This window comes from Sturnira hondurensis, unplaced genomic scaffold (genome assembly GCF_014824575.4).
Source record: "Sturnira hondurensis isolate 20B ecotype Veracruz unplaced genomic scaffold, ASM1482457v3 Scaffold0004136, whole genome shotgun sequence".
NCBI classification, from domain to species: Eukaryota; Metazoa; Chordata; class Mammalia; order Chiroptera; family Phyllostomidae; genus Sturnira; species Sturnira hondurensis.
The window spans coordinates 6023944-6049581 of NW_028076767.1; the positions used below are offsets into that span (position 1 = coordinate 6023944).

Below are 25638 nucleotides of genomic sequence, written 5' to 3' on the forward strand. Positions count from 1 at the left end.
GTCCGCTGCTTGTCTTCTAAGTAAAATGTCAGCCAACTATGAGGCTGTGAGGACTGAAGGCCATGACAGAGCTGGAAAGTTACAGAGGTGGGGGCGGTCCTGGGCCTCACCTGCACGTGGGCTGGGTCCTGCGTTGACACATAAATGTCCAGTTCTTGGTCCCCTCCCTTTGGAATAACGAGCACTCTTTGTGTTTCCATGTAAAAATGCTCCTGTCCTCCAAGGTGGACCTCTCCTGTGAAGGACAGGCACAGGGACATTCCTGAAGGTGTGTGCTGGTTGGAAATGGCCACATTAGGGAATTCAAAAGTAAGCAAGATATCAACTGGCCAGCATGGATTTGTCCTGACTGAGGAACTGGTGGGTCAGGCATTTGTCCTGTGGCACCTAACGGCAATCCGTTTCAGAGACCACAGGGTGGGCAGCAAGGTGAGAGTGTCTGGTTCTGTTCCTCACTCTGCCCTTGACTCATCAATATCTTAGGAGTTTTTCTTCTATTTATTTGGTTGCTCCCTTCCTCCCACTCTCAAAAGCTACACACACATACACACACACATACACACACACACACACAATTTAGAAATTGCCAAGACTTTAGAAGATGGTCTTTCTGAGAGGAAATCACGTGCTCCCAATGTCTGCTTCAGAATAGAATCCTGCAAAAGTCCTATCAAATATCTTGAGTCTCTTACCTTCAATAATTTGATCAACTTTTCCAAATGCCTCTTCAATATTTCCTTGTTCAAGTTTTTTTTCAGGGCATAGGAATGAGTTGTGTTTTATGGCATCCTAAGGGACAGGACAAAACACAAAAGCCAAATTCTTTGTATTCTTTTCTTCCACTGGCAGTTTTTTAAAAAAATATTTTATTTATTTAGACAGAGGGGAGGAGAGGGAGAGAAACATCAACGTGTGGCTGCCTCCCATGCACCCCTCACTGGGGACCTGGCCAGCAACCCAGGCCCGTGCCCTGACTGGGAATCAAAGTGGCAACCCTCTGATTCGCAGGCTGGCACTTAATTCACTTAGCCACACCAACCTGGGCCTACTGGCAGTTTTTAAAAGAGATTTTATTTATTTATTTTTAGAGAGGGGGGAGGGAGGCAAAAAGAGAGGGAGAGAAATATTGATGTGTGAGAGAAACATCAATGGGTTTGCTTGTACATGCCCCCAACCGGGCATCTGGTCCAGAACCCGGGCACATGCCCTTTTGGTTCACAGGCTGATGCTCAATCCACTGAGCCACACCAGCCAGGGCTGGCAGTTTTATCCTTAATCAAAACCAGCCAACTCCCCCAGGTTGTCATATATTAGGATACACCAATGGAGCCACACAAGCCAGGAAGAACTAGAGTAGTAGGCTCGCCACAGAGATGGATGTTGGAGGGAATGTCTTCTAGATCGCAGAGGAAACCAACAAGGGTTAGAAAAATATTCGGAATTGGGATCTGGAGGCACTGTGATGGTCCAGAGCTTTGTGTCAAGCACTGCACAACACACACAGTGTATTTACATGCATTCTAATGTAAATTCTACTATGATCTCCATTTTCCAGATGATGAAACTAGGTGTAGAGAAATTACACCTAGTAATTTCCTCCAAGTGATGGGGCAAACAAGTGATGGAGTCAGGCCAGGTTTAGTTTTCACAATCACCCTGTCTAGTGATGAACACTTGATGGGTCAAAGCTGCAGAAAATGAAAAATGTGGTCAACTTTTTCATTTTCTGCTATAGCAAGATCTCAATAAGTCACACAAGTACATGTGGAAGCATGTTTATCGCCATACTGTAATGTGTCATAATATAATATAATTTTATAAATAATATATGCTATATTTAGTAAGCACTAATTATGTGCCAGGCACTATTCTACATGTATAAACTCATTTGGTCTTAGGACAACCTGATGAGGTAGGTACTATTATCATCAACCCCATTTTACAGATGAAGAAATCATGGCACAGGGAAGTCAAGTAACTTGCCTAAGGTCATACAATTAGTAATTGGTGCAATCAGAATTCAAACCTGGCAGTTTGCTTCCAGAACCTGTGCTTTTAACCACTACCTTACACTGCCTCACATATATGCATAATCACATAAATGAATGAATGGATGAGTGAATAAGTATTGGTATATATGGCTATTTTGTTACCTATTTTGGTATACAAAATAATTTTTTTTTGCTGACTCTGGACAGTCCTATTCTGAAGGAGTGCTGGATCCCTAACCCTCCTGAGTCCCAGGATATTTGGCGGGTATGTCCTCTGGGTGCATCATTTTCCTTTGAGGAGATGGGATTAGAATTGAAAATTTAAAAACCCATATTAGGATCCTAGGAAGGAGAGTAAGCCCAGAAAAATGGCCTGAGCTTCTGACAGAGTTGGCAAGATGGGAATTTGGATAAGAGGTGATTTGGTTTAGAAAGATCATGAAACAGTCTGAATACTAAACAAGTTGTACCTTTCCGGCACACTTAAAAATGTTTGAATGGTTCACCAGGGCCTTTGGAAAACATTTGTTTTTGGTCATAGCTACACAAATAAGTAAGCTTTTCTTAACTCAGTTGCTCTGAACTTAGAGTTGGAACCTGCAAACTCCAATCCACATTGGATTTTTCAATTCTAACTTAAATATTTTTCTCATTTCCTCATCCATCTTTAGAATTGAGAATGGGGATTTCTGTGGAATTCCATTGTAAGAATCCCACTGCTGTTGGGCTCCACCCTAAAAACATGATTGTTCCCAATGTCCAGTCTCATCATCTTCCTCAAGTAATAAAATCCCTGATTTTTGGTAGACACCTAATTACTTGGAATAAAATGTATATTTCCCAGCTCTCCTTGCTGTTAGGCATGGAATATGACTAGGTTCTAACCAATGAGATGTATAGGAAGACATCTGCAACTTCTGGGACTGTCCTTAAAGACAGGTATATGCCTTTCATCATGACCTCATTGTCTTTGCTATCTGGAATGTGGATGTAATGGCCAGAGCTTCAGCAGCCATTATGGGACAAAGATTGGATGGAAACCATGCGTGAGGAATAACTAGATAGAAGGAGCCCAGATCACCAACACATAGAATACCGTCTGGAGTGACCACTTTTAGACTTTTTGAATATAACAGAGAAAGAAATTTGGGTTAGTATTTTTTCCTGTTTCTTGGAGCCAAGGCTAATTGCAATTTGTACAAGTAGTATCTTTCAGAGAGAGAGCTGATCTTTTCAGAGCAAGCCAGTGACAAAAAAATTAGAGCCCTGAATTAGTCTTGCATTAAGGTATTTATAAAGGTATTTTTAATTCCACAACCTTATGGGAGAGACCAGCCAACTTACCTCCACGGTGACGATTATGGGCTCCAGATCTTCGTAGGTGATCTTTACCTTTTCAATTGCACGCTTCGCCTGCACATGTGTCTCCGCAACCACAGCACAGATGATCTGGCCCACGCACAGTACCTATGGAAAAGACATGCATGAAGCAGGGAGAAAATTCTTGGTAGGAGTAGGCTTAGCTCAACTGTACCAGTGGCTGGTGTCTTAGTTGTCACTGATGAGTAATAATAACCACACTGAAGTCACATTCAACTGCATGTGCTTGGCTAAAACATTAAAATACTTTTTAAATTAAAAATAATTTCAATTATACAGATGTTTCCACTGGCCCTTTTACTCAATGACTGTAAGCCCCAGAGTGGGTGTGAGATTGGCTATGGAATCTGCTCTGTCCTATCTAGTTAGGTTCACTGTATTGCGTTCATGGTGTCATTTCAGAGATTAAAGATAGGGGGAGTATATTTTGTAGGACCTGGCTCTCCTACCCCCATTCATGTGTTGAAGTCCTAATCCCTCAATGTGACTGCACTGGAGACAGGGCCTTTAAAGAGGTCATAAAGGTTAAAGGGGGTCATAAGGGTGAAGCCCTCATCCAATTTGACGGATATCCTTATAAGAAGAGGAAGGGACACCAGGGAGGCTCGGACACAGAGGAAAGGCCATGTGAGGACCCAGGGAGGGATGGGTATCTGCAAGCCAGGCAGAGGGGCCTCGGGAGAAACAAACCTGCCACCACCTTGATCTTGGACGTTCAGCCTCCAGAACTGTGAGGAAAAAAAAATCTCTCTTTTTTTAGCCACTCAGTCTGTGGTATTTTGCCATGTCGGCCCGAGCAGATAATGCAGTTCCTAAACCACTGCCTGGAGTTCAACTAAAAGAACAGGGATTCGTTCCCTGGCTGGGGAGAAACAGTCTGAGTGGGCTCACTGAGATGTGGCCACGATAGCTACCACCGAGAGCCTTCACAAGCCATGCACCGTTGCAAACACTTCGCATGTATCATTAAAATCAACACAATGAGGTGGATGCTGTGATTATTCACAGGTGATGACACCTGAGGACACACAGCTAGTGAGGGGTGGGGCTGTAACACCCACCACGGTAGTCTGGCTTGAGAAACCGGTGCTCAGAGAATGACTAGCCTTGGTCAAAGGTCAGAGATGGCAAGAGCAGCTCTATCAAACATGGAGTGTGCGAGGTAGGTGGAAGGTGAAGGAATTGGTTGGTCCAGAAAGGGAGGGAGTTCAGTGTGAATAAGAGGGAGCGGCTGTGCTTTTTGTACTCTCCTTTCTAGATCTTTCTATTCTACTCCAATACAGGTTCGCTCCTGCATTTTTCAGATGAAAGTAAATTGACTCAAGAGCACACAGTGGGAAACTAAGAGTTGCTGTTTTTCTGAAATAACTTTTCCTTTTGTTATGTTACTTCCTGACTCCAGAAGAGTAGGTCTGTCTGGATGAAGACATGAGGAGTAGAAAGAAGCTGGAAGAACGGGCGCTTCTACCCCTGCCCCCTATTCCCAGTAGCAGAGAGGGCTGGGAGGCCTGGAGAAGCTGCCTGGAGGTGGTACCTTGGTGGTTATCTGCACAAGTCATCCAGAAAGGCATATTCCGTACCTCATCTACGGCCAAAAATTTGCTGTCTGTGGCACCACCGGTGCCTGGAATGTCTTTGGCTGTTATCACATCAACTACCCCGGGTAGTTCAAGGGCCTTGGAAAAATCAACTGATCTGGAAAAAGAGAAATATCGAAGAGGTAGACATCAGCAAGTGTTGAGGGCCCAAACCTTGAGGAGGGTAGAGCATGGCTAACAATCAAAATATGTAACAACTGGTCCAGCTTAGGTTCTGATCAGAGCTGACTTGCTCTGGTCCAGGAGGACCCTGCTGGGCTGGGGGTGGCGCTTCAGCTGCCGGGAGAGGAGCTGTTGAAGGGTCCAGTGTGTTTATTGCAAAGGGGCGTCCTTAGGAAGCTTAGGATGTGGCCTTTTACCATTTGGTAATGAAGTACTTCAGTATTTTATCAGCAGCTGAATATCAACTCTACTTAAGAGTTGTTCCTCGGAGCCTGAGGATTCTGCGGGGAGGGGAGGTGCTGTGAGGTTAGCATGGAAGCAAGAGGCGCATAACAGTAGTTTTTGCTCTCTTTTCCATGGTAGCCATTTCCAGACACTGTCTCTTCCTCCTCCTGGGGCTGATGACCTTTTCTTTACTTTTCTTTACTCTCTCCATTTTAGGTCCTTCAGGTCTAGCACATTGCAGATGGATGGGCACATTCCTCCAGGTGTGCTTTCAAAAGGCTCTTTGAAAGCTTTGCATTTACTTACATGATTTTTGCATGGGCTCTGGCACTGGTCACTAAAGCCATGGAAAGTTCTTTATCCAGCCTGGGGATGTCATCGCAGAACATGGCTTCCCCTGTGGCGTGTTTAAGACCCGAGAGGTGCATGATGGGGCGTCCCACTGGGTCCTGGACGGGCTGGCAGGAACCCACCCTCTACAGAGGAAGACAAGAGTTGCCCTAGAAAAGCTGAATGTTCTGAAGTGGCCTGGACAGTAACCAACACTCCTGATTCAGGATTGAGAAAACACAGCCACCCTTGGGCAACAAACTCGGCCGTGGGTCAGATAAAGAGCGTGACAATTTAGTGATGTAACTACGCTGGGAAATGGTCATTTCAGTTATGTAGCAATACCTCACACAGGGCCAGCTTTTCGGCAAAATTGTGAAATAGATGAGGGGGCACCACAGTTTCTCCTTTTGGTATCTTCTTTTTCTAAGCAATACCCCTCCACCCCTTTGTTCTGGAATTTAGAGGGCCTCCCTGTCCTGCTTTATGACCTTTCCAGGAATCAACCTGTTTACATATAAAGTGGCCATGATGGTGAAGGCTAAAGCAATGTAATTCCTGAGGGCAAGGGACCAAAGTCTATGCCAAAAGCCTGCTTATTGACTTGAGCAGGACCCCTGGTGGGGGAAGTGGTGGCAAATGGCAATGGAGTCCACCGGATCCAGACTAAGCTGTCTTGGCTGCCCCCGTGAGGGTCATAATAACATCGCTGGGAGTATAAAGCAACGCAGAAAATGTTTACTCTGGAACTCTTCTCCAGGAAGATCTGTGTGTAGTGCGTGGAGGTGGGGGTCGGGGAGGAGTGGTGTTCTGGTAGAGAATAATAGATACTTTCTAAGTTGTCCTTCAAGGCCCGGTGGTTTCAGTTTCAGTTCCATACAGGGCTCTTGTTTTGCTGACAAGAGGAAACATTTGCATGGGTGTGGGGGCTGAACCTCGCTGCTCTCCCATGCTGTCTTCCCCCAACATGGGGCTCAGCTGCTCCTCAAACAAATGCCCAAAGGGCATCGGCTTGATAGTATGAAGAGTCTATCAGTTGTTAGATGTTCAAACTGCTCCAGGTTAGTTCAGCCTTGAGTGCATGTAGCCGTAGCTCAGGCCTGGTCTCAGATCCAGTATCTCCCTGAATTGGCCTAGACAAAGGGTTGATGGGCCAGCAAAAGCTACAAAGTCAGAACTGAAAATTGCAACTCTGAACTGCTGGCTTGTTCACCAGCTGCAGTTTATCTCTTAGTGGATAAGTTTCCATTAAATCAAACTTACTGACCTGGTACCTTTGGACACCCTGGGGTACTGTGACCGGGAAATCTTCCAGAGCACTTAGGAATAGGTCTGAAACTTCAGGAAAACGAAGGCAGTCCTGAATGAAGATTCAAAACAATACAGATAAGCTGACTAGTTTGTGATTAAGTGGGGCTTTGATTTAGGAGAAAATTTCTTGGCTAAAGTTTCCATGAACCTGCATGGTCAGTGCCGCTGGAATAACCCAAATCCCTCTCCCCTCCCAGGCAATTTACTTTGTATGAAACTTCTTGCCCTTCCTCTCCACATACTGAGGAACTGGACTGACTGGTTTGAATCTGATCCTCAAGTCTTCTGGAGGAGAGAGAGAGAGGCCTGCTGGCAGATGGGAGAAGAAAGAAAATTTGGGGCTAAATAAGCCATTCCAGAATGAGCTGGAGTTCCCTATATGGGTATACAGGTGTGTGGGTGCACCAATGAGCCCCTACACTAATTGTTTTCTCAGCTGCTTGGCTTCTCTGGAGAGCAGCAATACTGGAAAGCCTCTGTGTGCCACGGAAACCCATCCAGTGTTCTAACTCAGACCTCACGGGGCAGCAAGGGTCACCCTGCGGAATGTGGCTGGTGAGAGTCTCCATCTGACTAGATGAAAATCAGACACTTCAGGAACGCTGGGCTGTTGGGGTGAGGTTGGGGTGGGGGTGCAAAGTGGGGTGAGAATTGTAATCATAATCGGGGATAGAGTGAGAGACGGGGGCAGGGAGGGAAGGAGGAGGGAGGGGGAGAGAGAGAGAGAGAGAGAGAGGGAATCTTTTGCTTAATTACTCCAGAAACGTATAATCAGAATATCTAGAAAGAAGCTACTTAAATATTAGCGTGCAAATAAGTTTTCACATTTTTGAAAAATAAAGTTTTATTTTATGTTCCATATGGAAATTGAAACTTGGTTGCCCAGGGGCAGGGGTGGGAGGGTTGGCTGTAAGGGGGCAGAAGGGTAATTCGGGGGTCATGGAAATGCTCTATGTTTTCTCTGAGGTGGTGGCCACACGGGTTTACACATTTGTCAAAACTCATTGAATTTAAATATGTGTACTTTATTATATGTAACTATACTTTCACCTAGTGATTTTGAAAGAAAAGCAACTGCACGCCAAAGCAGGGGCACCAATAAAGTTTCACTGCCCAGGGCATGTGGTAAGCATCTCTGGATTGCAGACAGTCTGGTGTCCCGAGCCTCAGGAATCCGGAAGGAGGGGCGGCTGGGGACTGACTCAGAACATGTGGCAGGCCTTGGTGCAGGCTGCCCACAAGAGAGTTTGCAAAAATAGTGGAAAAGCTGGGAGCTTGTGGCTGCAAGGTGCACTTATAAGCCCAAGCACTCAGAGGCACTCAGAGGACAGCCTTACCAGCTTCTTCAGTTTCTGCAGAACTTCTAGGTAGAACTTGAAGAAGAAGCTGACCATCAGAGTCCTCTTGAATTCCACCCTGCCCCCTGGAGCTGAGCCCGGGAGGGAGACTTCGTCCAGAAGCAGTCTGCAAGCCTCGTCTAGCATCAGCTCATTCCAGCACCTGGGTGGGTTGGAGGCAGGAAGGAACCAGTTAGAAGGCTGTTCTGATCATGTGACAGGTTCTAGTTACTGGATGGTGATCATTTAGAGACCCCAGAGTCTCTTGTTAATGAGTTGGAAGAGAACTTAGAAATCACTTAGCCAAGCCCTTCAGGAAAACAGAAGCAAGAAGTGGGCTGAGGGTCATGGCCGGGTGCAGATGAAACCTGTTCCCTGAACATGAACCAAATGTGTTCAAGAGCCAAAACATGCCGGAACCCGGCTTTAAATACACAGACCATTTAGGGCCACTTCCATCAGGAACTGGACAAAATTCAGACTTGGACTCAGCTCTTACAGAGGAAGAAAGAGGCTGCGCCCTAGTGGAGGGAGGGGCAGGGGCCATTTGGATGCTGCCTGGTGTGCGTTTGCTGAGATGCTGATGTCATGAGAGGACTGGGGCTGAAGGCTGTCCTGGTCCTTTTTATCGTATTCCTCACCCAAAGAGTGCCACCTCATTAATCCAAGTCAAGTAATGTCTCATTCGTTTAGAAAAACTGTGGAAAGAACAAGCAGTATTTCTACACTCAAGAGTTTCCATCTTCTCAGGGGTTTACCGACACTTGCTTGAGCCATATTTCCACTTTCTTTTTTCTTTTCTCTCTTTTTTTTTTTGACATCGATTCACCCTCGGGTGCAGGGTTCACTGCCTACCTCCCTCTCAGCTGCTGGCAGGTTCTGTGAGCGCTGATGGTGGCCGCCCCGATCCCTCCATAGGCGACACTCAGGTCCTCGACAGTGTCTGTGCCTTCCTTGAGGAGGACTCGCATGCCAGCATTCACATCGGCTAAGGCGTTCTGCTGGCATTGACCCTGCCGGAAAGCCGACACAAATTCCCACTGCGGGGACAAAAACCAGGTAGAGTTATCTGGTAGCCAAAACTCAGAGCACGTATCTCCTTCTTGGTGCCACTAATTAAGCACTTAGACCCAATGTAAAGGGACACAAAGGACACTTGGCACCATCTGAGGGCCACTTGGCTGCCTTCTCATTCGAACTGGGAATAGTGTCCCGGCAAAGGCCCCCGAAATGCCCGATACCCTCAAGGAACAGGAATCTCTGCACCAACTTCCTGTGAGGTCAGGAGGCCTCCGCTCAGAGGCCAGGATCATTTCCACACTTGTTTCCAGGTGCCCTTCCCTGTAGTCTTCGGACCCCTTTGTCCCCTGTGAGGGTGGAGGAGTGCTTTTCCACACGATTTGCCCAAAGTGCAAAAGAGACCCCCCCACCCCCGCATATCTTGGTTTGCAGAAGCAATGGCCTTCCACTTTGCCTAGCTCATGAGGGGGTCAAAATGAACTTTCCAACAGAGAGCTAAGGAGTCCTGTACCAGGAACAAGAGTCAGGAGGGTGGCGGCTGCCCCACTGACCTCCTGGCACTATGACTGCTGGCGTGCCGGCACAGGGTGAATGGGGATGCCCTGTATCTCGGGCGTGGTTCCATCAAGGTGGCCACCGTAGGTGCTGCCTATCTTTCTGCCCGGGGCCTCTACACAGTTCCACAGGGAGCACAGTTCAAAGTTTTCATTCCGCAGGAAAAATAAGTGAAGACCACATGTGGCTGAGAGCATGACTTAATACAAGACTTCCTGCATAACCCAGCTGATTCCTGGCTTTTGATCTGCGCGTGTGCCTGTGTTGCCTCTCTCCGGGAAGACTGTCCTCTTGGATTCAGGAACAGTTTTGGAGAGAGGCACAGGGAACAGTGAGTGAGGGCACAGGGCTGGCCTCCTTCACAGCTGGGGGCGAGGTGTGGCCACATCCACCCCAGGGACCCTGTGTTAGCAGATGTCCGGAGATCTTCATGTTCTCTGAACTCTTTGGGTTAGCTTGAGTTGGGGGTGGGGAGGCCTGGCCCCACCACCATTTCCTTGTGAGTCAGGCTGAACACAAAGAAGCATGACTGACCGCAGGCCCTCAGCAGGCCCCACCCCACAGCTGAAACAACACCCTAAATCCACACCCTGGGGCTGCTTGCTCAAGGGTGTGGGAGGCCCCTGGAGCTGCACCAGCACGTGGTGAACAGGAAGTTATTATTCTCATGGCAGAGTTATTTTCTTCCTATCTATTTTCAAAGTTGTAAGATGACTAGGCTCAGTGATGAAAAGGGAAAAACAACTCTCAAGCGTGACCAGGGGACTCTTACCTTTCGAGAGTGAGGGATATACACGGATTGCAAAATTTCCTCTGGCTTCAGATCTGCCCTTGGCAACCCAGCAAGAAAATGTTCGTTTAGAGGAATCTGCCGTGTGCCTTCTGTTGAAGATAAATGACATTTCTGCACCGTGGCAACAAGGAATGTGAGATTTATTCTGCACTTGTAAATGTCAGCAGCAAAGAAGAAAAGGGCACCTTCCTCAGCACCAAGTGATGCAGAGGTCTGAGTGTGGGGGAGTCAGGTGTCTCCTGCCTCCGCCACAGGGAGGGGTGGCAGCAGCTTCCCTACACTTGCTCTCATCAGCACATGCGCTGTGTGAACAGGGCCTCCAGGGTCTGCCGGGCCTGTGTGGGCTTTCGTCTTTTAGCACAGGCTGTTTAAACCCAATTCCTTCAATTCTGTGATCAAGGCCAGGACATAACTTACCCTGATATAGGGTTTGTTTCCACTGTTAACAGAGTTCAAACCATTGGGTTTGCTTTTTGTTTTTACTGTTCCGTTTGGCTCTTAAGCCAGATGCCTTTAAAGGAAAGGGAAGAATGTGCAAAACCTTTCAGCCTCATTGTCATCACTGAGTATTGCAAGCAGTCCCCTCTGGCCTTAGAAGGTGGTGTGTGGCTCTGCAGGAGGAGACCACAGGACCCCCAGCTGACCGCGGCTGGCCCGTCCTGCTGCTGGTCAGCAAGCTCACATCCTGGCCTCACTGGAGCTGGGCTGTGCTCAGGGAGCAGGTGCTTTGGTGGAGCTGGGAGAACGGAGACCTTGAGCTGGGACTGACAACTGACAGCCCGGTAGAAGGACATTCTCATTACCTTTACTACTCTTACAGAGAGTGTAGGAGGCACCCTTCCTGTCCGGACACCCCAGAGTCTGCACTTCTTCTCTCCTGGTTTTTGGGGGTCAGCTGGGGCCGTCCTGGACCACAGGCCTGCAGGACTCAGCAACGTGGCTGACGGGCCATCTGGGGTGAGGCCTTTCCTCTCCTCCCTCCAGGGAGGGCCTCATGCAAAGATTAATGGAGACAGGAGAGCTTTTCCTCTGCTCCCAAGTCTCTCCCACTGATTGGGATGGGATGGTGGTGTTGGCCCACAAACCTCTCGGGAGGTTTGAGATGCCTGGGATAGAACTCCTGGTCATACACCCCCCGAAGTTCACAGTCAGGCTATGCACCCCAGTGCCTGGGCCTGTGTCAGCCCATGCAGGGGCGAATAATGGACAGGCTGAGTGGGATGGACAGCAGCAGTGGGTATGTGACGGGTTGTGCGTGAAAGAAGAAAGAACAGATGGGGAGGGGGAGTAAGAGGCCTTGGGGAGGCAGCTGAATGGACAAGAGACAGGCTCACCTGTATGGAAATCAGACAGGCTGGGGTTCCCACCCTGCACGCCTCTGCAGGTGACCTCAGCCAGGTGGCTGGGTAGATTAGACCTGCTGTGTGTAGTGTCCAGTGCAGCTGGGCTCACAGTTAGTACCCATTAAGGGGAGTGTCAGCACCCTGGGAGCAGCCGGAGGCAGTGTGTGAGCTGAGCACTTCCAGGGAGACCAGGGAAGTTTAACATGGAGCAGCACCAAAGGGAACGTCCCTCTTAGTCATTATGTAAAATTAATCATTGCCTTCCTCCTGCCCCCACAGGGCCCAGGTGTCTGCAGTGTGTCCTCACCAGACTTGTGGCCTCTCACACAGCAACTGGGGGCAGAGGTCTGGGTATGTGGAAAGGAGGAAGGGAGCCTTTGCCTCAGCCTGGGACCCCACCCCTGGCTGACTGAGTTGTGGTCTGGGGTGGGGGCCCTGTGAATGCAGAGTTGTGCCAGAAGGAAGCATTAGCCACTCCTTTGCATCAGTGTGCCTTCCTCTAGGAGCCTGAGCTTCCCAGGGTACATTGAGAGCCAGAGACATGGGCTCTGACTTAAGGAGAATTCTTAGAAAAAGACAAACAACAACAACAACAACAACAACAAAACCACCTTCAGGTGCTGTTCAGAGTGTACTGAGGTAGCTTACCTTTTGATATCAGATTGAGGGTAGCATTGCCCACAGCCAGAATTGGATTCAGGTCCGAATAGCAATGCCGACTTATGACATGTCCCCCTAAGGACTAAGGAGAGAGAGTTATAGCCTGGGTCATTCTACCCCTTGAATCCTCTGCTCCACCAGCACCTGCTCCTGGCCGTCTCTGATAGTGAAAGAGCCCCGGAGAGCAGGGGTGGGAGGGTTTCCTCTGCAGGGGAGACTCAGTTCACCACCTGGGAGTTCAGTCCATGCAGGAGGCCCCCCTCCCACTGGCTACTTGGGATTGAGAGGAACCGTTGCTAACTAACACTTGCACAGCTTTGGGTGTGCTCTGCTGCTGTTGGCCTTTTCACACGACTTCACTCATTGTCACAGCAACCCAGTGAGACTGATGCCGTTTCCCCCATTCTACAGAAGGAGACACTGGGCAGAGAGAAACTGTGAGATTTGAACCAGGTCTCTTAGCTAGAAAGGGCCGGGACTGGGATTCGAACCCGTGCAGTGAGGCTCAGTGACCAGGTTTGAACCGCTCCCAACTCACCCTTAGCCACAGCATAGACTTCACGTGGACCATGTCAGGGTTCTGGGCGCCTTACCCATACCACTTAGAGTGGGGGGTGCCTTTTCCCTCTTCTTGCAAGACTCTACTCAGATAGAGTCCAGGCTATAGTATCTCAGAAGTTGGGAGGGCAATGGCCGGGCATTCAGCTCAATGCCCTCCTCCCTGCAGTGATGGAACCCGCAATGCCCACCTGGGTTGCTGCGGTTTAGGCTATAACACTGGTGGGAGAGGGATCCCCAGTTTCTCTGGGGATGGCTTGATTTTACAGTTTTTGTTTCCACTGAGCTGAAATCTTCCTCCCTAGACTGTCATCGAGTGGACAGGCTTCTACCCTTTGGATCACATGGAATAAATCGATCTGTCCTCAGGAGCCTATAAATACTTGGAAGCAGCTCTCATGATCCCTCTGACTGACCCCACCCCCACCATTCCTCTTCCTGGCCTGGCTCCCAGCCCCTTGCTCTCCTGCAACCATCTCCTTGCCAGGTTCTGGGGTGTCAGTCAGAGCTCTTGATGGGGGAGAGAACACTTGGAAATCATTTGAGCATTTTTCAAAGGAAACATGTCCTCACTCAACCCCCATATCCCAAGGCTTTCTAATACACCATTAGGGGTATGGAGGAGAGGGAGCATGTATATTTCGAAAACATGCCTCTTCTGCTTTCTCCTGATATCAAAGATAACCAGGCCTTCAACTGTTTCCTAGATCTGAGCATTATGCTGCAGCTGTGGTCCACACAGCCTGGCCCAGAGGAGGCTACCCTCCTTGTTTTAGGTGCTTTACTTCTGCTAATGCAGCCTTAGACTGAATTAGGTTCTTTGATAGTCTTATTACAAAATTAGCACAGCCATGAAGTCCTTCCCCCTACAGTGCTACCTGGCTATTGACTTAAACTTCACTTAGAATCCTCCTTCAAGTATGTTACTCAATAATGTTTGTTAAACATTAAATATTTAAGTATGTTATTCAGCAATGTTTGTTAAATAGTAAATATTTATCATGCCCGTCACTTCAGTCTGCTGAGGCTCTTTTGCACACAGATTCTGCCGATGTCCATTTCAGCATTCCGGTGAGACCGAGAACTGGGCGCCATGTGCCTGAGGGGCAGGTGTGAGAACATACTGCCAGATTCCGGATCTGCTGGCCTGCCAGACTCTTCAGGTGCTTCAGGAGGGCTTGGTATGTCTCAGTTTTCTCCTCTGGGAGCTCAGAAACCCTCTCAGCCAAGATGTCCTTCACCTGGGCCAGGCTGCAGCCTGCACCAATGGTCAGCCCTGGAAAACAAGTTGTTTTTGCAGATGACATGGAAGGAGGAGCTGACTTGTAATCATGACGCCAGGGCCTTGGTGTTAGTGCAGCACGGGGTGTCTCCGACCTGGCTGCTCAGGGAATCGCCAGGAACTTGAAAACAGCTCCATTGCCCGCTTCCTAGATCAACTGAAGTGGAATCTCTGGGCCTGGGCCTTTTTCAAAGGCTCCACAGGTGGTTCTCCTGTGCAGCCAGGGTTAGGACCTCTGGGCTGGTCTACATTCTTGTTTGAACAAATGCAAGGAAGTAGAAGCCAGAGAGAAGGAATGACAGTAACAACCAGCAGGTAGCAGACCCTACTGGGACTTTCTGTGACCTCCTCCTGACTGACAACACTGAAGTTGCACAATGACGCTTTCTAATTAAGGAGAATAAACCTGATGTCATTAAAATAATGGCAAAGGCCTTTCAATTGCCTAGGTCATTGTCTAAAATCAATAATGCTTTGACTGCTGATATACACCCTATAGCTAGCTGCTCTTCATGCTCAAAATCTTCACCAATAGTGATGGAAAGGAAACTGGGACTCAAATCAAGGGAGTGGACCAGAGGAAGAAGGAAACAACCAAACAGAAAATAATGAAGAAACAAGAATTCAAAAAAATGAGGAGAGGCTTAGGAACCTCCAGGACATCTTTAAAAGTTCCAACATCTGAATTATAGGGGTACCAGAAGGGGAAGAGGAACAGCCACGAGTGGAAAACTTATTTGAACAAATAATAAAGGAGAACTTCCCCAGTCTGGCAAAGGAAATAGACCTCCAGGAAATCCAGGAAGCTCAGAGAGCTTGGGTCCCAAAGAAGTTGGACCCAAGAAGGAACACACCAAGGCACATCAGAATTACATTAGCCAAGATTAAAATGAAGGAGAGAATCCTAGAAGCAGCAAGAGATAAGGGGACAGTCACCTACAAAGGAGTTCCCATCAGACTGTCAGCGGATTTCTCAAAAGAGACCTTCCAGGCAAGAAGGGGCTGGAAAGAAGTATTCCAAGCCATGAAAGGCAAGGACCTGCATCCAAGATTGCGCTATCCAGCAAAGCTTTCATTTAGAATGGAAGGGCAGAATGGAGTGCTTCTCAGATAAGGTCAAATTCAAGGAGTTCATCATCACCAAGCCCTTATTCTATGAAATGTTAAAGGGACTTATCTAAGAAAAAGAAGATAAAAAATACGAACAGTGAAAGGACAGCAAACTCACAGTATTGACAACCACACCTAAAACAAAAGCAAACTAAGCAGACAGCTAGATTAGGATCGGAAATATAGAAATGGAGATCACATGGAAGGTTAGCAACAGGGGAGTGGGAGGAGGAAAAAGGGGGAGAAGGTACAGAGAATAAGTAGCATAGATGGTAGATAGAAAATAGACAGGGGGAGGGCAGGAATAGTTTGGGAAATGTAGAAGCTAAAGAACTTATGACACATGGACATGAACTAAAGGGGGGAATAGTGGGGAGGGGGTGTGCAGGGGGAGGGGAATGAAGGGGGGAATAGAACAACTGTAATGGTATAATCAACAAAATATATTTTTAAAAAATTTAAAAAATATTTAATAATCAGTTGCATGAGAGGCTCCAGCCAATCAGAATGAGCACAGCCTATGCTAGGAGCTGCCACAGGGATTACATTGGGTGTTGTTGGGTGTGGGAATACTGGGGGGGTCCCCACAGAGGGGCCAGGGAAGCAGCACCAATGGGAGAATTTCCAGGAAGATTGGAGTGGTGCTATTTGCTACCTGGCAAGGAAGTAATTCAGAATTTTAACAACCACTGCACCCATACTTGTGATTATGATCGGGATATTAACCCTGGCTTTGGGGTGTCTCTATGACATGGATATAAAGTGTTTAGATCAATCTTTGGAAGTAAAGAGGTCACTCCAATCATCAGGAGATAACTTAGTCATTTAAAGTTAATCCTTTTCCCACTGTCTGGTTTGGAATATTTCCTTATATTCCTAGTTGACTCTGAATTTACTCATACACTATAAGTAGGTATTGAATTTTTATTGTTTTTTCCACCCATTTAGGTGACCACAGATTTTTCTCTTTTACTATGATAATGTGATAAAGTGAATGATTTCCTAATGTAATATCTTTCTTCCAGTCCTGATATAAAGTCTACTTGGTCATTAAAAAATAAGTTAATCCTTCACTTCTCTGGGGTTTGCAGGATGAATCACTAACAAGCAGAGACTGATTTAATCACTTCCAGGACTGGGTTCTGATGGCAGATTGCAGGTTGGACTTAGATTTTTTTCTTGCAGATTAATCTTTGAAAATATGTCACTCCCCCCACATAGCTTTATTTTGAGTCAACATAAAAAATGGTCTGACACAATACTTCCCTCACCTCTGCCAACATAAATGTACAACCCCTGTGGCTTTAATAATCTGAGCTAATCGAATTGATTATGGAAACCACTGGCTGCTTATTATCCTTTTGCTGAGCAAATCTTGCAGAAAAGCAACGGAACTGCACCTCCTCCCTGGAATGTCTCCACCTAGGGTCCTCACCTTTTCTGTCTCAGTGTCTCATAAAAAGTACTCCATAGCCTGGGATCCCCTTCCAGACCCCTCAGCTATGGTCTGTTGCTTCCTATTTTTGGAGCTTGGTCTTCAACTTCGGCAAAAATTCAGGCCTCACTCTTCCCCCACAGGAAAGCTAGGCAGACCGAGATTGTTCCATTCGATTCTTCCTTCCCAGAGTCTTCTCAGTAGGGAAGAAACCAGAAACAAAAAGACTTACCATCTGGAGTACGCTGCCAGCTGTCTGCTCTCCTGCCTGAGTCCCCACAGGCACAGATTTCAAACTCAGGTGAAGCCCAGACAATCTGCTGCAGCTTCTGTTTGGCCATTTCCATTGCTTGCACTACCTCCTCACTTTGGGATAGGTGCAACACTGCTACACTGAGAAAATTTTCTTTATTGTAATTCTACTCATATTTTATTCCATCTTTGGTCACAAAGCATAGTTTGCATTTCATCGGAGTGGAAAAGAGCTTTAACTTGGCATGATTCTCAGAATCTGGGTTATGTTTCAACTCCATGCCTCTCAGAGTTCATGGGTCTATGAGATAAAGATGCAGTGATTTTCTGGAGCACTTACTGGTTAAACGGTATATTTTTGTATGGTATATTAAACTTACTGTACAAAACTTACTATAGTTTCTTCCGCCAAGATGGAGGCATAGGTGGAAACACTGTGCCTTCTCCCACAACCAAGTTTGAATACAACAAAGGTTTGGAGAACAAGGACACACCCAAAGATCAGAAAACGGAATTATACGGAAGTCCGACAACTACAAACCGTTCAACGGGGACGGTAAGAGAGGCGGAACCAGCAGTGGAGCTGGGTCGGGCAGGACAGATCTCCTGACCTAGGCGCACAGGCAGCCCGGAACCAGTCAGGGTTCGGGGCAGACTGACCTCGGTCGCACATTCGTGCACAGTGAGACGGACCACACAGGCCCCAGGGGGCGAACCCAGTGGTGGAGGGCTGACGGCAGTGGCACACTCGCATGCAGTGGGACGAAACGCATGGCCCTGGTGACGGTGGTGACTGTGGTGCCGGTGGGGGCCACTGCGGCAGGCGGCAGAGGGAAGCCATTGTCCCTCTTTAACCCCAGCCCCACATACAACGTCACAACCCAGCGACTTAGTTGCCCTGTTCTAGTGAACACTTTAGGGCTCCGATCCTGCTATGGAACAGGCACGAACAGCCCAAAAGATGGCGCAAGAAGAACTCAAAGTCCCAGAGTCAATAACTCTAAGCGACCGAGAAATTGCCAGCCTCTCAGAAGCACAATTCAAGACACTATTTATCAGGATGCTCACAGAACTGGTTGATTATAGTCACAAATTAGAGGAACATATGAAGGCTAAACTAATTGAAATGAAGGGAGATGTCCAGGAAACCGATAGTGATGGAAAGGAAACTGGGACTCAAATCAATGGAATGGACCAGAAGGAAGAACAAAACATCCCACCAGAAAGGAATGAAGAAATGAGAATTCAAAAAAAAAATGAGGAGAGGCTTAGGAACCTCCAGGACATCTTTAAACGTTCCAACATCCGGATTATAGGGGTACCAGAAGGGGGAAAGAAACAGCCATGAGTGGAACACTTATTTGAACAAATAATAAAGGAGAACTTCCCCAGTCTGGCAAAGGAAATAGACTTCCAGGAAATCCAGGAAGCTCAGAGAGTCCCAAAGAAGTTGGACCCAAGAAGGAACACACCAAGGCACATCATAATTACATTAGTCAAGACCAAAATGAAGGAGAGAATCCTAGAAGCATCAAGGGATAAGGGGACAGTCACCTACAAAGGAGTACCCATCAGACTGTCAGCGGATTTCTCAAAAGAGACCTTCCAGGCAAGAAGGGGCTGGGAAGAAGTATTCCAAGTCATGAAATCCAAAGACCTACAGCCAAGATTGCTTTATCCAGCAAAACTTTCATTTAGAATGGAAGGACAGATAAAGTGCTTCTCAGATAAGGTCAAATTCAAGGAGTTCATCATCACCAAGCCCTTATTATATGAAATGCTAAAGGGACTTATATAAGAAAAAGATGATGAAAAATATTAAGTGAAAGGACAGCAAACACACAGTTATTAACAACCACACCTAAAACAAAAGCAAACCAAGAGGATAGCTAGATCAGGAGTGGAACCATAGAAATGAAGAACACATGGAGGGTTAGAAACAGGGGGTGGGAGGAGGAGAAGCGGGGAGAAGGTACAGAAAATAGCTTAGATGGTAGGTAGAAAATGGATAGGAGGGAGGGTGAGAATAGTGGGGGAAATATAGAATCTAAAGAACTTGAGACACGTGGTTATAAACTAAGGGGGGGAGAATGGTGGGGGAGGGAGTGTGCGGGTGGAGGGGAATGAAGGGGGGCATAGAACAACTGTAATGGTATAATCAATAAAATATATTAAAAATAAAAAAATGAAAAAAAAACTTACTAGTTTAGGGGAAAATGTATAGTGAGCTAAACATGCAGGTGACATAAATTAGAATGCATAACTTAAACAAACATATGCTGCTGAAGAAATTTATTTTCGGGGTGGGGGTGCTGGTGGGGTTAGGGGGGAGGGCACCTCTGGCTCCAGAGGACACCAGCCCCAGCAGTTTCCTTTTCACTTCTCCAGGCTTCCGGAAGTTTGAGAATCCTGGGAAACATCCCTGGAGGCCACTAGAGAGCGCTCACACTTTAATTTTGAGAAGTTCTGAAGCAGACAAAGTTTTTCCCCTCAGATTTCAGAATCTGGCCCTATTTCACCTGCAGAATGCAAACTGAGCCATCTGTTTGGGGACAGAGAATGGCAGTAACAAAAGATCTCCGAGTGGGAAGTGGGAGAGGTGCGGCTTGGTGACCCGGCCCCCAGCCAGTTTAGAGACCTTGGGCAAGGACAACCTCCTTTTGCCTCTGGGCTTCCTCATCTGTAAAATGAGGGGCCGGAGGTAAGAGGAAGATTGTGAATTGTGCCCTGAAGAAGGCTCTCAGGGGCAGGTGTAGGGGGCTCAGTGAGAGGGGAATGCTGAATAGTCTGTCACCTTTTTCAGTAGGGCAACTAATTTCCACTTTTTAATTTAAGATTTGTTTGAAGTCAGAGTTGTGGCACTATAGAGGAGTTTGACACACATGAACTAACTGTGGCCTGGGGCAAAGAGTCGAGAGTAGAGGAAGGGCTTCCCATCCACACCTTCCGAACCTTCGGCTGACACTAGCTGTCTCAGCTTCCAACCCATCCACTTTACTATTTTTCCCTTCTTCTTTTCTCTGGGGGGCAGGGGGGCTAAAAAATTTACTGTTTCTCCTCCCATCTTCTAAGTTCTTCTACGCTGGGCTAATTGCACTCACAGAGACAGATTAACAGGAGAAACCCAAGTTTTAATACATGTGCATGGGGAATTCACATAGACATGAAAATCCCGAAGACGGTGAGGCTTCTGGGTTGAGAAGACATTGTGGACAGAGGAGATGGAAGGGGGTTTTTGATTTCAGAAGCGAGAATGGACAATTTATAGGTGGTTGAGGAAGAGTGGAACACACATGGCAGGGACATTCTTGAAAGGTGACTCAGAAAAAAAAGGGGACCCGGGGGTTATCTAGCTAACAAGTCCCCTGTCTGAAGCCCTCTATCTGCCATACTTAAATCAAATTAGGTGAAGGCTGCATTCTAAGATTTCCTTCCCGAAGAGGTTTCTCTGAATCTTTGGGGTAGAAATAGGGGGAGGGTCAAGGTTGCCTCTGAGTCTGGTTTCTTAACAAACAGCTTAAAATCAGTATCCTCCCAAATAACTTCAGGGTGGCAAACTCTGGTTCCCTTCATCTCCTTTCTGTCAACACCAAGATTTCAGGCAAATCTAAGTGCATTCCCCTCACTTTCTGAGTGGTATTCAGGTGTGCGGCCTGAATGGTCTCACAGCTGAAGGTGGAAAGCCAGGGTGCTGAGCCAAACCAGGCAGCGACCCTCTCCTTGAGAATGGGCAGAGCAAGGCCAGGGAAGGGCAGGCTAGGCCTAGGGAAGGGCAGGCTTGCTGGTCTGCAGCACCGTCTAAGTTTGGCTGATGATGGTTAGAGGATAGGAAATTAGGACTCCTGCATGGCAAGTGATAGAACCAAGGCAGGTCCCCTCCATTGCCTAGCACTGACACCCCAAAACACACGGTGGTCTGCTTTCAGTTCAGTCAACCTCCTTGTTGCCTAAGTTCAGGAAGTTGCTATTTCTATGCATCCCAAATTCAAGTTCCTGGCCAATTCATTCATTTGTTTTCTCATTAAGTTACTGACTGAGCTCTTATATATGTGCACAATACTCACATGCATGTGTTTACATGCTAGCACCTCTGAGGGATGTGGAAAGGAGTAAAATAAAGTTCCTTCTGTCAAAAGAAATCCATGCATCTTGAAGGCAAAGTCTTGCATGTTTCCTCCCCACTTTGGGAATGCCTCCTTGTCTGATGATATCTGCACGTGGTGGGCTCTTACGATGTTGTACCCCAGGCAGGTCTTTGCCCAATCTGACCTCTTGCCATTGTCCCCAGGTCTGAGTGCCAGACAATATTTCTCCTACTTCCTCCCTGCAAATATCTTTGATCTTGGGAATTGACCATTCAGCCAACTGATGGATAGCACCTGTTCTCCCTTGCCATCTTCCCACCAAAGTGACACGTCAAATTTATTGTCTCCAGGTCACCATGGCGTTCAACAGGCAAGAACGCTGCAGGCGGCTACAAGGTCTTGGATGATATCATCTGATTTCCTCATGGTCTGTGCAAAGGTCCTGATAGTAAACTCTCATGGTGGGACGTACATCACATCAGAAAAATGACAAAGAGTTAGAGAAAGGCCCGACAAGGCAAGTATATGAGGCATTTCCAAACTATTTGCAAGTGGAACTTTAGTTCAGGGATTGGTTCATTGACATTTTACAATACCAGGAACTCACCCTCACTTGTTGTAGACACAATACTCAGCTCAGAAATCCTAGCAGGAGAGAGGAGAATTGGGTGAAAATGTCCTTGAGATTTCATAGCAGGTCCTGAAAAGTAAATATATATTTTAGAGTTAGAAAGAGAAAATGCCTTTTTTTGGCATGGAAAATTTTTCATAAAAATGTTTAGATACTGCCCTGGCTGGTGTGGCTCAGTGGATTGAACACTGGCCTGAGAATCAAAGGGTTGCCGGTTTGATTCCCAGTCAGGGCACATGCCTGGGTTGCAGGCCAGGTCCCCAGTAGAAGGCGCATGAGAGGCAACAACACACTGATGTTTCTCTCCCTCTTTCTTCCTCCCTTCCCCTCTCTCTCAAAATAAATAAAATCTTTAAAAAAGTTTAGATACTAATTTTAAAATCGATAACAAGTAAATAAATATAGATATGAAGGCAGTAGCTATACACCCAGCCAAGTAAATTTATAGTGCCACTTGCAGTGTATGTATTTAATTACACACCCAGTGCATGTATATAAAAACAGGAAGTAAAATGGGTGAGCGGTTCTTAAAACACTCTTGTGTTGGGCACCATGAGTTATATATTACAATATCAGCAGTCGTCAAAACTTGGAAAGCACTCCAAGTGGAAAGCACTCGGGAAGCATTCAACAATAGAGGGGAAGAGTTGTGCCATAGTCATTCCATGAAATCTAGCGCAGTTACATGTAACAATGCGGGCCAATCTCAGGTCAGGAATGTTCAATGAACAAAGCAAACTGCAGAAGAATAATACCATGTCCATCTACTTATGTGAAGTTCAGAAATACAGGAAACTAAATAATGTATTGCTTACGGATTTAAATACCTGTGGTAAAACTGTAAAAACAAGGAAGGACTGACCACAACATGCAAGCTAATGGGGTGTGGTCTGGGTGGGCCCACAGGGCATTTAAAGTCCCTGGTCAAGTTCTCATTCTTTTTTTTTTTAGATTTTATTTATTTATCTTTAGAGGGGAAGGGATGGAGAGAGGGAGAGAAATATCAATGTATGGTTACCTCTTGTGTGTCCCCTGCTGGGAACTGTCCCGCAACCCAGGCATGTGCCCTGACTGGGAATCGAACCCAGATACTCTGGTTCACAGGCCCGAGCTCAATCCACTGAGCTACACCAGCATGGCACAAGTTCTTATTCTTAAACTGGGAGTACGTGATAACTGGGTGTGCATTGTTAATATACCCACATACATATTATAAAATTCTGTTATATCCACTCACTGTTTAGCAAAAAAATTTAAAGAAGGACAAGATAAAGTAAATGATTAAAAAAAGCCCTCTAATACTTTCCCCCGACACCTCAAGGGGTTACCCTGCATGCTCCTAGGGTCTTCAACTTTGGAGACTATGATAACATAATATAATGTAATGTAATATATATTGATGTTTGTGTTATACTTTTATGTGATTATATAATATGTATCATTATATTATTAATATGTGACATAACTATACTTTATAATATATTATTTTTATTACAAAGGATAGGGTGTTATCCTTTGAAAGCCGTGCTCATAGACTGAGAGCCAGGCAGGGGAGAGTAAGTGCACCTGGGCACTAACGAGAGTTTCAGAACCACAGTAATCGCTCACCCAGTGAGGTGTTGCCGAGGATGAGGGGGGCTTCGGGGTATTTCACTTTCAGCTCCAGCAGATCCTTGAGGGTCCCAGGGGAGATCCAGGTAACCCTCTCTCCATGAAAGGTCAGGGTTCTTTTCTCTGGGTTCTCTGCTGTTCTCTAAGTGCAAATAACAGATGTGTGGGCACAGGGCACGCCTGCCTTCCTGGGTTAGGCAAGGTCCCAGGTGGAGGTATGCTCCTTTAGAGGGATTTCAGGAGTCTTGGGCTGCACTTTCCCAAATAGATACTCACCACACCCATTGGCTAATGCCTGAATTTCCATAATTTGATATTTACTCCTTTAGCTTAAGACTTGTTTATGGGTAGCTCTTTGGAGACAAGTGACAATGTGAACTGGCACCCATCACTGACATTTCAGTATAGATTAATTTAACGCAATTCAAAATGTCCATGCTACCCAAAGCAATTTACAGATTCAACACAATACCTATTAAAGTACCAATGGCATATTTCACAGACATAGAACAAACACTTCAAAAATTTATATGGAACCAGAAAAGACCCCAAATAGCAGCTGCAATTTTGAGAAAGAAGAACAAAGTAGGAGGGATCACAATACCTGATATCAAACTGTATTACAGGGCCACTGTAATCAAAACAGCCTGGTACTGGCATAAAAACAGGCACATAGACCAATGGAATAGAACAGAGAACCCAGAAATAAACCCAAATCTCTACAGTCAATTAATATTCAACAAAGGGGGCAGTAACATAAAATGGAGTAAAGATAGCCTCTTCAACAAATGGTGTTGGGAGAAGTGGACAGCTACATGCAAAAAAATGAAACTCGAGCACCAACTTACACCATACACCAAAATTAATTCAAGGTGGATAAAAGACTTAAATATAAGCCGTGAAACCATTAAAGCCCTAGAGGAGAGCACTGGCAGGAAAATCTCAGATATTCCACGCAGCAATATTTTTACTGATATGTCCCCTAGAGCAAGGGACATAAAGGAAAGAATAAACAAATGGGACCTCATCAAACTTAAAAGCTTCTGCATGGCTAAGGAAAACAGTATCAAGATAAAAAGACAAGCAACTGTTTGGGAAAACATATCTGCCAATGATACCTCAGACAAAGGTTTAATCTCCAAAATATACAAGGAACTCACACGACTCCACTCAAAGAAGACGAGCAACCCAGTTAAAAAATGGGGAAAGGACTTGAACAGACACTTCTCCAAGGAGGACATACGGTGGATCCAGAGACACATGAAAAGATGCTCAATATCGCTAGCTATCAGAGAGATGCAAATTAAAACCACAATGAGATACCACTTTACACCAGTCAGAATGGTCATCATAAACAAAGTAACAAACAACAAGTGCTGGAGAGGTTGTGGGGAAAAGGAGACCCTAGTTCACTGTTGGTGGGATTGCAGACTGGTACAACCACTATGGAAAACAGTATGGAATTTTCTAAGAAAACTAAAAACGAACGTGCCTTTTGACCCAGCAATTCCACTGGTAGGAGTATATCCTAAGAACCCTGAAGCACCAGTCCAAAATAACCTATGCACCCCGATGTTCATAGCAGCACAATTTATAATAGCCAAGAGTTGTAAGCAACCTAGATGCCCATCGGTCAATGACTGGATCAAAAAACCATGGTACATTTACACAGTGGAATTCTATGCAGCAGAAAGGAAGAAGGAGCTCCTACCCTTTGCAACATCACGGATGGAACTGGAAAGCATTATGCTGAGCGAAATAAGCCAGGCGGAGAAAGACAAATACCACATGATCTCACCGTTAACAGGAATCTAAACAACAAAACAAACAAGCAAGCAAAATATGACCAAAGACACTGAAATATGGAACAGGCTGACAGGGACCAGAGGGTAGAGGGGAGAGAATCTCAGGGGAAAGGTGGAAGGTCTCACATGAACAAATATAAAGGACACATGGACAATAACTACAG

At 46.3% G+C, this 25638-nt stretch overlaps 1 protein-coding gene across 2 annotated transcripts in view; it reads right to left on the bottom strand.

Annotated features, from left to right (window-relative positions):
• The window catches only part of LOC118985255 (aldehyde oxidase 2), an 80144-nt gene that overhangs the window by 39173 nt on the left and 15333 nt on the right, over positions 1-25638 (bottom strand). For both annotated transcript variants that reach the window (XM_037043661.1, XM_037043662.1), the window contains 13 exons: positions 23667-23811; positions 22035-22127; positions 14388-14539; positions 12694-12787; positions 10682-10791; positions 9190-9374; positions 8335-8497; positions 6954-7046; positions 5663-5832; positions 4952-5066; positions 3336-3458; positions 693-789; positions 111-235 (listed from right to left, as the gene is read on the bottom strand). In XM_037043661.1, coding sequence (XP_036899556.1) covers positions 111-235; positions 693-789; positions 3336-3458; positions 4952-5066; positions 5663-5832; positions 6954-7046; positions 8335-8497; positions 9190-9374; positions 10682-10791; positions 12694-12787; positions 14388-14539; positions 22035-22127; positions 23667-23811 — 1665 coding nt within the window. The remainder of the gene's footprint in view (positions 1-110; positions 236-692; positions 790-3335; positions 3459-4951; positions 5067-5662; positions 5833-6953; positions 7047-8334; positions 8498-9189; positions 9375-10681; positions 10792-12693; positions 12788-14387; positions 14540-22034; positions 22128-23666; positions 23812-25638) is intronic.